Source organism: Telopea speciosissima, chromosome 11, assembly GCF_018873765.1.
Source record: "Telopea speciosissima isolate NSW1024214 ecotype Mountain lineage chromosome 11, Tspe_v1, whole genome shotgun sequence".
Classification (NCBI taxonomy): domain Eukaryota; kingdom Viridiplantae; phylum Streptophyta; class Magnoliopsida; order Proteales; family Proteaceae; genus Telopea; species Telopea speciosissima.
In genome coordinates, this window is record NC_057926.1 from 56205706 (window position 1) to 56219235 (window position 13530).

At 38.8% G+C, this 13530-nt stretch overlaps 1 protein-coding gene across 7 annotated transcripts; it reads left to right on the forward strand.

Moving 5' to 3' along the window:
* Positions 1–221: 221 nt before the first annotated feature.
* On the forward strand, positions 222–11794 carry LOC122646858 (sulfhydryl oxidase 2). Of its 7 annotated transcripts, none has more exons than XM_043840469.1 (13): positions 222–563; positions 1532–1556; positions 1656–1773; positions 1921–2107; positions 3947–4016; positions 4137–4205; positions 4296–4369; positions 4456–4612; positions 8595–8598; positions 8739–8826; positions 10622–10768; positions 10858–11346; positions 11506–11794. In XM_043840469.1, exons 1-12 carry the CDS (start codon positions 361–363, stop codon positions 11333–11335), a joined length of 1620 nt encoding a protein of 539 aa, XP_043696404.1. In that variant the 5' UTR covers positions 222–360; the 3' UTR covers positions 11336–11346; positions 11506–11794. The 7 variants fall into 7 exon arrangements, with proteins under 7 accessions (XP_043696404.1, XP_043696405.1, XP_043696406.1 ...); XM_043840470.1 differs by having other exon boundaries at positions 10858–11304; XM_043840471.1 differs by lacking the exon at positions 11506–11794 and having other exon boundaries at positions 1656–1748; positions 1926–2107; positions 10858–11398.
* Positions 11795–13530: the final 1736 nt, after the last annotated feature.

Here is a 13530-nt window from a genome sequence, read left to right on the forward strand (position 1 = left end):
TTTAATTTTCACCAGGTTTGGTTACATTTAGAAAAAGTATTAGGTTTAATTGTAAATAATTATTTTGGAGGGGGGGGGGGGGGGGAATGAATCAGTTTCATACGCATCGCTAATAGATGTTACAGAAACATCAAAAAATAGATCCATTAACACTTCCGACCTCTGAAATCTTTGAGGGTTTAAAATTAAGAAAAATTCTGAGTATTGGTTGATTTGGTTCCCACTTCCTCGTCTCCTTCGAACGTTGATTTTGCCCGGCAAATGGAATTTCCTAAAACCCTAATCTAATGTTCTGTCTGAGAGACTATTGTAGTTGTAACTGTTTCTCCATATTACAATTGCTTCTACTCTTTCTTTTCTATGTCTTCGATTCTCCTTCTCTTCCTTTTGCTTCTCCTGAGCTTCCAGGTGTCATCCGTTTCCGTTGGATCGCGTGCGATCCTTCGGACACTCAGCGGCCCTGATATTCCAGATGCAGCTGCTGATTTGAACAACACCAGTTTTGATGAAGTTCTCAAGAACTCTCCCGCTACCTTCTCCATCGTGGAATTCTTTGCTCATTGGTATGTATATTACACAGATCAGAAAATTTTTATTTTTGGGTTTTAATTTTTCCCTCCAACATGTTTCAGTTAGTGATAAGTGCGAAAGTTTTCGTTTCTGTTTGTGTTCAGCTGCTATCTTTGATATAGGGATGGATAACGGGTTCCGGATTTGTTGCGAGATTTACAATTTTGGATTGCTTATAAATTTAACTTTAAGTTGCTCCAGGAATGGTTGTAGTATCTTCTTTATCCTCCTAAGATCATTTTATTTAGTGCTGGAAGAGATGCATATATTGGTTCGACTGTGAGGCTATCACGAATTTTTGAGAGTTGGGAATGTGGTTCTTCTTTATTCTTTGAGCTTCTTAGGATTTTGTGTATTCATTTGTTTGTGATTATCGTTGTTTTCACAATTTTGAGTATAATGATATAATCAAGAGAGATACTAGTTTATCTGTTCTGGAGTTGATAAGTTTTCCTTGTTAATTTACTGTAAGAAGTTAGTAGAATTTAGCTACTATAAAAAATCAATCCGAGGATAGAGAAATATGAATTTTTTTTTGAGGGGGCGGGGGGTTGGGAACAACTCAAAACTAGTTTGTCTGTCTCATTTGAGCTTGCTCAGGGCACTAGGTGGGCCACTTTTTCTCCCAACAATCTCTGTCTAGGGCTTAGGTGATATTCATGAAGAATCAATGTTATTGAGAGGAAGAAATGAACAATAAGAGTGAAGTAGCGATTAAGCATTGGGAAAGTGTTGGAGAAGGATGGTTTAGGATTTCAATAAGTTGGGGTGAACATCAGGAGTCAGGTTTAAGAGAGCGCTAACCTTGTTAGATTGTAAGTTGAATATAGGAGGAAAATCATGGGTTCATTTTCATTATGGTTCTGATGAAGTCTTCTCTAGAAATTTGAAATGTCTCATTTTGTTGCACTGTTTGTATGTTGTTTGGAATTCTAATCCTATACAAATATTATTTTTGCAGGTGTCCTGCTTGCAGAAATTACAAGGTATAGTATGCTACATTTTGGGTGTACCATCCATCATTTTATATTTTTATTTAACTCTGATTATTGATTTTTTTTTTTTCAACTTGAGCCATTATGCAGCCTCATTATGAAAAGGTTGCAAGGCTTTTCAATGGACCTGATGCAGCACATCCTGGAGTTGTATTCATGGCGAGGGTAGACTGTGCATCGAAGGTATATGGCCATGGTTTCTTCAAGGGTTTTGTAACTATGTAGCCTTAAAACCACTTGTTCATGAAACAGATAAATTCATCTTTGAGCTTGTTCATAGTTTCTTATCTTCCTGCTTTTCTCTTTTTTTTTTCCCCCATTCTAATAGTCCCTCTCTTTTTTGAATGTGTGGCAGCACAGATAAATACAAAGCTCTGTGATAGATTTTCAGTTGGCCATTATCCTATGCTCCTTTGGGGTCCTCCATCTAAATTTGCATCTGGTGGTTGGGAACCTAAACAAGACAAAAGCGAAATACGTCTCATTGATGATGGACGGACAGCTGATCGCCTTCTTAATTGGATTAATAAGCAATTGGGAAGGTATGTACACCTAAGTATGATATTTGTATTCTTAGTCGGGCACCATACTGGAAGAGACATGTAACAGCTGCAACCGAAGTAACTTATTTATTGACATTTGAAGTGTTTTTTTAGTTTTTGTTTTGGTTTAGAATAGCTGTCTTAAGTGGTCTATGTGGAACAAATATTTTTTTGAACATGTTGAAACTTATATTGAAGGTTTTCGCTTCATGTAGAACAAATATCTGAAATTTTTGTTGTTTCTTTCTTGATTTTTGTTCTATTTGATTGGTCAGGCTTCCTTAAAAGCATTTTCTGTTGGGAGAGCTACTGAACTTGATGAAGAAACTGTTCTGTAGCAATAAAAAACCTTGTAGTTTTAGTAGCTCCATCAAAATTAACAAGATAGATACTGCTGATGTTGCACCAAGAGTCCAGGAAACTAATATTTTGACCATGCTTCTAATTGCGTCTTGTTTTTGGTATTTGAAATATTGGAAAAATAATTTTGTGCTTGAACCGGACCGATCAATTCTGGTATTTTTATTTTGTTCTCTTGTTTGCTATAATTCCATGTGGAGGAGATGTAGGAGGTCCACATCTATGGACTAGGGCTCAAAGGGCTAGGCTTGATCTTCAATCTATTCGAGTTTTTATTGGCTCTATTCTGCATCACTCTTTTCCAGTGTCCCAGCATTTGACTTCTAAGTGTGATACCATGATAATAATCTGCAACTTTGAGTATCTCCCTTGTTCTTGCAGATAGTCACCACGATACTTTCCCTCCATCCATCAAGTTTCTTAGCTGATTGTTGTTCTCCCTAGATTCTGTAAGAACCTTTGCTACTGTTTTAAACTAGCAATGACATTCCACTTTGTGTCTATTCTTTTTCTGAGTTATATTTTCTTTTATTCATGGGATAAAGGATTCTGTCCGGGAGTGTGGCCCCTGCACCCAGACACAAGGTGGGGCAAAATGACCACCCTGCCCCCATGAAGGCTGAAATCCTGTCCCTTTTGATGCTTTCACACGCCCTCCCATTGGCCCGCATGCTGGCGTAGGGGCCACTCTCCCAGACAGAACGCGTTCCCTTTATTTATTTATAAAATGCTGTTAGATTCTCAGCTTTTTAGTTCCATTGTCTAATCCTTGGGTATCAAATCTCCATTTCTTTTCTCTTCCATGTCTTATTGAACCATCTAAAATGGTCTGTCTATTTTGGGTTGGTACTTGTTAGGTTTCCGCTTGGGATAATCTTACAATCCTTACATGTCGAAACTCTTTATCCTTCTAGTGGTTCTAGTGGTGAAAAAAGTTTACTTGCTATCAGAATCCTATTTGGTCCATTTCTAAATGACTCCAAATGTTCTCTTTTTTCTGAATTACATGTTGATATATGATTATAAGGCATTGCAATGTCTATTATATAAATTCATATTTACTGTGAATTCTTTTTGTCTCTTCTACTGTCTTCACCCACCTGTCTGTTCATGTCCCCTCTATTAATGTCTTCTCTTACTGATGCATTTCCAGAGTTGATGCATCCATTTTTCCTGGAATTGTCTTTTGGTGTTTTCACCATAGGTCAGATTTAAAATTATAGTTTTGCTATTGATAGCTGTGGGAATTGAAGGGGTGTCCTTGTTACATACCCTAGACTGTTGCTGTTACTTTTTTCATGTGTTATGTATTGTTTATGTGAAGATATCTGTGATTAGTTATCGGTTTTTTTAAAATTTTGTGTATTTTATTTTTTATATGTTGCTTTGGTTATCTTTCTTTATAAATTTACGTTGCATGTGTTAGCTTCAAGTGGTTATTTTGATTGAGACAGTTTTGATACTTCTTTAACTCTACAGTTCATACAATTTGGATGATGAAAAGTATGAGAATGAGCATCTTCCACAAAATGCATCAGACCCTGAACAGGTTTTTTTTTATCCAAATAGAATGTTTGCCTACTTTGCGTCATTTGTGTGACTACTGAAAGTTGTAGGTTTTATTTCAATAATATTGTTTTCAACTTTTGTGATCCATGACTCTTGAAAGATTGTTCGTGCTATATATGATGTTGAAGAAGCAACATCAAATGCCTTTGAGATTATAGTTGACCACAAGGTACAACTCATGTACTCGATATATGGCTGTTCTGTATTTGAAAAAGCTCACGACTTTAAGGGACGTCATATCTTGTTTACAATTCTGCAGATGATCAAGTCAGAGACTCGAGGCTCACTTATTAGGTTCCTTCAACTTTTGGTGGCACATCACCCTTCCAGGAGGTTGAATGCAAATTTCTGCTCATGTATCTTGTTCTCATGGATCTTTTTCCGCACTAGTTTATACATTTTTTTCTTTTGGGTATTAGGTGTCGAAAGGGAAGTGCAGAAATACTTGTAAACTTTGATGATTTGTGGCCTTCAAATCTGTGGTCTGTCACTCAGCAAGAAGCTGTCATTTCTCATGGAAAGGATGCTCTTAAGAGTTTCAGGATTTGCGGGAAAGATGTTCCTCGTGGATATTGGGTGCGTGAACATATACTGCTACTCCTCCCCTTTGAATTCAATCTTCTGTATATGCTCTGCATCATCCGCTTACTCTCCATCTCTCATTCTAAACAACTTTAAGAGAATCATTTCTTATTCATGCAGGTGCAGGGTTCACTGATCCCGTATGATTATATCATATTTATAACCATTAAGCTGCCTTGTTTAACTATGTGCTATATGTTATCTATCTTATGAAAATGTGCAATCATCTAAAGAAACCTTTATACTAGCAAGACAGCAATATAGCTTGGTCTATGCATGGGGATTAATCTACACTGGATGATGCTTTGTTATATAATTATGCATGTTCTCTGTACGGTTGATTCTTCAATATTTATATGTTATATTATGCATAGTTGTCAAGGCGCCTAGGTGGCACAAGTCGTTGGAGGGCCGCCTAAGCGCTTAGGCGACAAGGTGCCCTATTATTTTTTTTTAAATGTATCCATTATATCTAGCAACAGCCCATTAAAAGTTACACATTCATGGATTTTTCGGCAAGTATGAATAATTTAACAGCCCATAAAGCTACACATTCAAGAATAAATTAACATCCCATCAAAGCAACAACATTACAAGGCATATAATTGCAACAAATTCTACGCTGAATGGATATAAAAGAGCATCCCAGGGCACAACGCTCCTACTACTGCAGGGTCTGGGGGGGCTAATGTATGGTACAATCCACTGGCCACTGTAAGCACTTAAACAAACATGAATGAAGCATCCACATTCTCCCATCATTAGCATTTAACAAAGCTAAGGAAAAGGAAACATAAATGAAGCATGCACAATCTTTTAGAGTTGTAAATGTAACACAAGGGTGCTGAACTAGATTTAACAGATTAACAGGTCAGTAGTTAAGAATTAGCATAGTTCATATTTATATAACCAGATCCATGTGAAAGAATAAACATGCAATTCATGATTCAGACCAAGATATGGAATTAGAAGGGTAAAAGGCCTGATTCAATCAAAAAATAATATCCACCTTATGTCAAATCGAAGATAAACATGTAATGAAGGAAGAAAAAGAAAAAAGAGGGGGGGGGGGGGAGGGAAGACAGAACCATAGAGAATCGTTTATATTTATATATACAAATATATGGCAATAAGGGGCCCGGTCAGGCAACCAGGTGGCCAAGGCGTCCAAGGCCATGCCCAGGTCACCAAGGCAGTCGCCTTCCATGATTGCAGCAAGTCGATTGATCTCTCAGCCCCCAGAATCAGGCCTGGATGCCTAGGCGTTGCCTAGGTGACTCCTTGATACCTATGATATTATGAGCACTGCTGGTTTAACACTGTTTTATTTGGGACTAAATCTTGAGTCTTCAATGAATGAAATTTTTTGTTAAAAAATAAGAAATTGAGGGTGTCCCACTAGAAGAGTATATACATAACAAGTAGCCAGTACAGCCCATGAACGAACTAGGATACATGGACCAGATGAAAATAAAAAGAGGCTAAAATGGAAGAGAAGTCTCCAAACAGTCCGTATGCCTAACAACCTATTGCCTTGCCAAACCATCTGCCATTTCATCAGCAGACTGAGGTACTCTTTGGGGCAAGATCTCCCTTTTGGACACCATAGCTTTGATTTGTCTAATGAGATAAACGATCTCCAGTGTTCCCTGCCCATCCTTTGCAATCATCCAGTGACATTGGGTGCAATCCCCCTTTAATAACTCTGTTTAATCCTACTTCCCACACATATCTAATCCTGGCACTCGGTGAGCCAATAACCAGATCTTTGCTCTAGTGGAATCTACTCCATTGGGACAAGTAAGTTCCAGTTTACAGAATCAGGCCAATTTCTAATAGATCCCTCAACCCCTGAATGCTTATATTACCTAATGTAAAACCATCAATGTCTAGGTTCACCCTTAGTCAAGGATTTAGGGCTCGGACTCGGGGATCGGATTGGCCACTATGGAGTCTGATATGATCCTGAGTAAATTTGGCCTTGACTTGGTGGATCAGTAAGTCAAATGGGATTGGTCCTGGCTGATATTGAGTTAACTTGGCCAAAGGGCCAATCTGATCCCAATCCCTAAATCTAAGCTCTTAGTGATTAGAACCATCTAAGGGGGGATGTTTCTTATGAAATCCACAGTTTTCCTTTTCTGGGGCATAACCACTTGGAATCTATGGTCGAAGAAAGCATGGTTTTAGCACACACACACACCCCTTGGTTTACACTCCCTTTTTATTTTAAATGCACTCTCTCTTCCTTGATGCTTAAAATGCCACCTCACTTTCTCACTTCTCTTTTGAATGCATTCCCCTCCTCTCCCTGGATCCACAGGATCCAAAACTAGAATCATTGCCATAAAATTTTGTGCATGGGATTAGAGTCATTAGAACCTCACCTTCATGGTAATGCAAAAAATTGAGAGAGCCAAGAAATGGTTGTTTAGCGTTCCAAAGATGCTCCAAATATTTGGGGCTTCTCTTTTTGGTGTTTCAAATTTTGAACCTCACTTCATGCTTCCAATCAGCTCTGCATTCTGATCACTTAATGTTCACCACTTCTGCCAAACAGGGCCACAAATGGACCACCATTTGGACAGCCAACTGCTAATTGAACGATGATCTTTCCATTCTAGAATAATTCATTTAACAGAAATTCCCTAAATAGGTAACAGCTGATGCTCATTAATGGTATAAACCATGATAAGCATCGGCCAAACTACATAGGGTTGGCACATGAATCCTTTTATCCCATTCTGCTTTTTTGAATTCTATATCTGACTTATCTTCAGTATTTTCAAAAGTAGCAATTTGTTTTGAGGCCCTTTTTCCTGCACGGTCCAAATATCTGCTGTTTGGCAGCCCAACGGGTTCCATATTTTGTGGACAGGTAGACCCGAGTTTCCCTGCTCACATATCAAATTTCAACCCAAAAAGAGTTTTCCAAGTTGCAAAACAGAGCTTTGAAAAATCTTACCATGGGAGGGTGCATGGTACTGTTCGGAGTACCATAGATGTGCGTCAACATACATGGTGATGCATGCGAATACATGGGGGGTATTTGATTGAATTAGGATCTGAAGTTGACATGCGGGTAATTCAGACCATGTCCTCTCTATCCAACAGTTGCCATTGCCACATGGCCCACATCATCTGTCCATGTGGAACAATGAGGTGGGCCATGTGGGAAGGCCTTCCTTGGTCGGCCACTTAAAGCTCTTTTTGCCTTTTGGTTTCTCCAAATACCAAAGTCCTTCCACTATATTTTCTAGGAAAATGATATTGTAAACCCATAGTGCTACCCAACATCCATAAAATGTCTGATGACATAAATCCTATTGGAATTTAAGGACTCTGTATGCTAATGCAGTCTCTCTCTCCCCCCCCCCCCCCTGTTTTCATGCGTCTGAACTTCTGTGAGAGGTTTATGGAAGTTGTGTGCCACAGTGGGTTCATGCTAGCAAAACCCTATTTTCAGGGTGGTTGGGGTGGGGGGAAATAGGAACTGTGTGACATAATGCTGAAGTTAACAGTGATTTATCCAAAAAAAAAAAAAAGCTGAGCAAGTGTGTTATGTTAGCTTGTTGTTTCAGTTTAGATTGGTTTTGGTAGATTATATGGATTCTGATGGTAGTAGTTGGTGAGCTTATAGTCCCTAAGACTCAGTTAACCAAATATTCAGGTCAAGCTGGATTTAAATACACTAGAAATAGGGTTTTACTATAAGTGAATCATTTAAAAAATAGCAGGTTTTTTGGTTGGACCACTGGGACATTTCTTCCTGTTTGGATATTGGTTGAATTGCTCATTTATCAGGAAAGGAGATGAGACATGGAAGTGGAACTCAGATCCTACAAACAAGAAAATGATCCCCTTAATAGTGGCCAGAACCAAATACAATAGAATATGCGGCCTGCAGACATAGGTTTGAATAAGCATTGCATTTTTGAACTCTCCTCTTTTCTGGATGAGGTATTCAGCAGGGAAGCAAGGTGCAAGTGATCTCTTGCATCTTTCAGTTTTCTCTTTAAATGGTGAATGCTTAATTGTTTGTCCATCTTGAGTTCAAATTTCTAGTGAACTTTCTTCTCATAATCACTTTTCTGTCATTTTTTTATTCTTTTTCAATAAGAGCAACCTCTGATTGTTTCCAGATGCATTCTGGGTGCCTTGTTGCAGATATTTTGTCGGGGCAGCAAGCCGGACACCAGGGGCTATAGGTAATGGTGCAATTGTTTCTTTGTTTATTATTTTATATAAACTAGACTTCATTTAGTATTTCTTCACTTTCACTCCTATCCCAACAAAAAGATGTGTAGGTATATGGCCATTCGACAATGGATCTTTGTTTTCAAATCATATGTTTTATCAGTGTCTACTGGCCCTAATCTTTGTCATCAGATCCCGTAATTATGTCTTGGTTGCTATAGGCAGTTTGAGTTCTTCTAATAATCCGTTAACTTTCTTGTGTGCAACTTTAGGATCTTTGGTACAACCTACAAGGCCATTTCAAATCATATTTGTCAAGCGTCTAGGTGATCCTAGATTCCTAGGCGTTGGAGGAGGGAAAAAATCAAGGTGACATCACTAGACGATCAAGGCACCCTCAGTGAAGGTCGCCTGGATGCCGAAGCACTCCTTGAAAACCATGTTTCCAATGACAGTTTCATTTTACCAATAAAGCATCCAATGCGTTCCAATGACAGTTTCATTTTACCAATAAAGCATCCAATGCTTTCCCATGTGTTATCCTTCCGACTGATCATTTCTTCTTTACCCACTGGTCGTGAACTTCACTATGCTTCCTAATTATTAATTATTAAATGAGTGCCGCTAGCTTAGATATTCCTTTAAATAAGTGCCGCTTAGCTTAGATATACCTTTCTATTCCTTAATTGTTTCCCTGAGGAATCTCTCGTGCTCCTCCATACAACTCTCAGACTTGGAGCAATTCATGAATTCTTGAGGAACTTCCCTCTGAAGAAGCATATTGTCATTATTGGTAATGGTTGTGTAGACTGCTACAGTTAAAGGATAATGGAGTATTGGAAGTAGCTGTGTCATAAGATGATTTTGAGAGAGAGAATCCACAATTAAGGAAAAGGGAAGAAGACGGATAAGATACAGTTTGATTTAGAGTGGGGAGAGCTTCTTTGTATCCATGGTTGACCAGCCATGAAATTAAAGATCCAGAAAATCTTCTATTGGTGCCTTCTCTTCAGCTTGTTCTCCATTCCATTGTTGACTCACTTTAATAGTGAAGCTTAATGGATTTTCAACTTTTTGGCTGGGTGTCAGAGGTCAGAAGAGGGACTGGGTGAAGGAGGGAGAGGTTTTTCCTTCTTGTTAGCTCGAAATGAATCTGAAACCAGATTTTCTACATCTATTTCCTTTATATCCTTTACGTCAATCTGCTGCTCCCTTCTGTATTAACTAGCAATGAAGTGGTGGAGCTTCTCAGTTCGGCAGATCTTCTGTTTGGGTCTTAAACTAACCTATTCGCCTTGACTTTTCTTTTCCAAGGTCCTTGAATTATAATGTGCATTTACAAGATTCTTGCACTCGCCTTAAGCTCAAAGAATTCAGCTTGAAGTTTTTTGCCTTCTCATAACCTTGTAAGGAGCAGGATTGACTTAGGATGTGATTAATAATATAGATAAATTGAGCATGTCATAGGTCTCATACCATATCACTGTATTGGAATTCACTTTCTAATCATGATTTTTGACAAATATTGTCTGGGTAGATCACATGAATTTTTTAAGCATGATCCAATTCTGAATTGCACCTCCGCAGATTGTGGATTGTTTGACTCTTTACAATCAGACAGTTAAGAGACTATGTTCACAGTCAGCCTGTCCTCCCCCCCCCCCCCCCACCCAACCCCAAAAAAAGAAAAAATTATTTCTCTTTCCAACGAACTACATGTCGGTGTTCCACATGCTCAAAGATCTATAGCCATGATTGTGAGATGCCTTGGCATGTTCAACTTATGTGGTTTCCGTTTCTCTGCAGCTGTGGCTTGTGGGTTCTGCTGCATTCACTCTCTGTAAGGATAGAAGATGGAGAGAGCCACTTGGCCTTTACAGCTATATGTGACTTCATTCACAACTTTTTCATCTGCCAGGACTGCCGCCAACATTTCTATCAGATGTGTTCAAGGTAAAGGGAACTGAGTGCTTCTAAGCTGTATTCCTTACATTCTCCAAGTTCCCTTCAAATATTCTCACTTTGATTATTTTCACTTATAGTGTTTCTAGTCCTTTCAACAAGACACATGACCTGGCTCTGTGGTTATGGAGTACACATAACAAGGTCAACGAAAGGCTAAAGGTAGAAGAGGCCTCTCTGGAAACTGGTGACCCAGAATTCCCAAAGATCATATGGCCTCCAAAGAAGCTTTGCCCGTCATGTTACCTATCCACAAGCAGGAATAGCAACAGCACAATTCTAGTTGATTGGAACAAAGATGAGGTGTTTAAGTTCTTGGTTGGCTATTATGGGAAGATGCTCGAGTCATCATACAAAGACAAGGATCTTATAAGAGATGGTGGAAGCTCTGGGTCTCTAGTAGATGATGGGGTTACCTCAACAAATGCCGTTGCTGTGCCTATGGGGGCTGCATTGGCCATTGCTGTAGCCAGCTGTGCATTTGGAGCAGTTGCTTGTTACTGGCGCTCGCAGCAGAAGAATCGGAAGTATTTTCACCACCCTTTAAAGAACATCTGATTATTAGAAGGATAGTCATCATGTTTATGGGCCCTTTTCAAACATTAATACACAAGAAAGAAAAAGGAAGTTAGTGAGGGCTTCAGGAGTTGTGTAACATATTTTTTCGTTTTGGGAGGTTGATATTCTTGTTTCCCTTTTTCACTGCCTGTTCTTTCCAAAAATTTCAGGCCAAGGAGGATCTGGAGCTGAGATTATTGAAGATCAAAACCGGGCATTGCCAATACTCAGAGCGCATAACACAGTAAAACTTGGTGGGAATACACATCCAATCAACCAAAGCTGCATAGTGAGACTTCCCTGCACCAGGTCTTTATGTGTTTTGTTTTCCCACTTCCTTCTATGTTAGGCTTTAATATGGAATGTACAGATTCTTCATAATCTAAATTTTGGAAGGTGCCAAGATCTCTGGATCTCTTTCATTCAATTTTTATTCCTGTGTTGTATCTGCTTCTTTAACCAACATGTACGGTTTTTTTTAATGCCTTTTTGTGCTTTTGCTTCTGCTTTGCTAGAAGTGTTCCCAGCATAAACAGGATTATGAGATGCTGCGAGGCAATTGATACGGGACTGGGACTTAAAAGTGTGTTATTCTCTTGCGCCCTTGTTTTGTTACTCGTCGTTGACCTTTTTGGTAAAATGAATACAAGTCAACTTTGAGCCTGGATCCTCTCCAATGACATTTAAGTATGTAACCACTAGAGTCAGTCTACCACCATCCATGGGGTGTGGGATCACCTCTGGGAAGTGGGGACCACACCCCATGGATAGTGGGAGATCGACTCTGGTGGTTAAATGTCATTAGAGAGGATCTGGATTCACTCAACTTTACCCTCATCCCAACTTAAATGAGATTGGGTACATTTATCTTTTTTTTTGGGTTTTTTAGAAATGCCACCTTGAAAATGTCCATTTGTCCAAATGCACTCCTACAACTTTTAAAATTGCAAACTCTCCTTTATTTTTAAAACACTGTAACCTTTGGTCCAGTTCGTTAGTTTGGGAGGTTAGACACTAGTTTTAGGGAATCATAATAACCAAAATACCTTTATGATAAAAACGCACCAAAATTAAAGAGTAAAGTGATCAAATTGTCTTCGTCTTCTTTAAATGGTTTAGATTTGAAACTGAAAATCAAAAAAACCCTAAAAGATTTCTAGACCTCTCTGAAATCCAATCTTCTCCAACAGTTAGCCAGTTTCTCGCTGACGAGCAAGAACACGGCAAGATTCAAGACGAAGGAGCAGAAGGAATTGGTGCCGAAGATGGGCCAATCGAAGTGGAAGCTGGAGGTCTGCTGCAGAACAGGGAACTCGACGAGCATCCTGAAACCGATTTGATTGAATATGAATATCGAGACTACCAGAAGTGTATAAGATGACGAGAAGTTGACATGCACACAGTAGCGTCTGCATCGTATTGTAATTTCAATCTTTGAAATTGGAGCTACAAAATTAATTAAAAACCACCATACTTCCTCATTATGATTACTTAATAAAATATAAAACTGAATTCGAGGATCCCAGAGGCTAGTCAATCAATCAATATGGAAAATTTCAAAACGAATTGAAATAGAATAAATCGAAGAAGCAATCAAAGGAAAAGCTCGCTCATCATCATCGTCATCATCTTCTCTTCGCATGAAAGCAAAGCCTAGCGCTACCCAACCAAACGAACCGTCCTGGCTCCAATTCTCTTCAAATTTCATCTAATTCCTTTCTTGTTCCAGCGGAAGGTGAAGAAAGTATTCAATTTGTCCAAAAGCCAGTTTCTGAAGAAATTATTCAATTTGTTCAAACTAAGAACAGTTTCTGTGTATTTACACAATATAATCAAAAGATGAGATCTTGCAGTTTTTAGGCAATAATGATGCATATCGGTGGCTTCTGGGTAATGGCCCAAAGCCAAAATCCCACTTAGACAGGGATCGTTTGAATGCATAAAGATTGAATGATTTTTCAAGGGGTTATCTTTCAAATTAAACAATTCGTTTGTCCAATTTGTTCATGAATCATGATAGAGTAGCTGCTGCTACCTTCTTTCGCCTAATTTTAAAAGCAAAGCAAGTTCCCACCAACCATTAATGCCTAATTTACAACTTTGTTTGAGGAAGGTTGAGCCAAGTTAGCCACAGGCCCACAACATGCGCCCTAATTGTTGAAGATGAGGGCAATTTGGTCACTTTACTCATTAAT

Excerpts from the sequence above, each read along its gene's own strand:
- LOC122646858 (XM_043840469.1), top strand. The coding sequence starts at position 361 with ATGTCTTCGATTCTCCTTCTCTTCCTTTTGCTTCTCCTGAGCTTCCAG. Across the intron at positions 564-1,531 it reads GTGGAATTCTTTGCTCATTG|GTGTCCTGCTTGCAGAAATT; the intron begins GTATGTATATTA and ends TTATTTTTGCAG. Across the intron at positions 4,017-4,136 it reads ATGCATCAGACCCTGAACAG|ATTGTTCGTGCTATATATGA; the intron begins GTTTTTTTTTAT and ends GACTCTTGAAAG.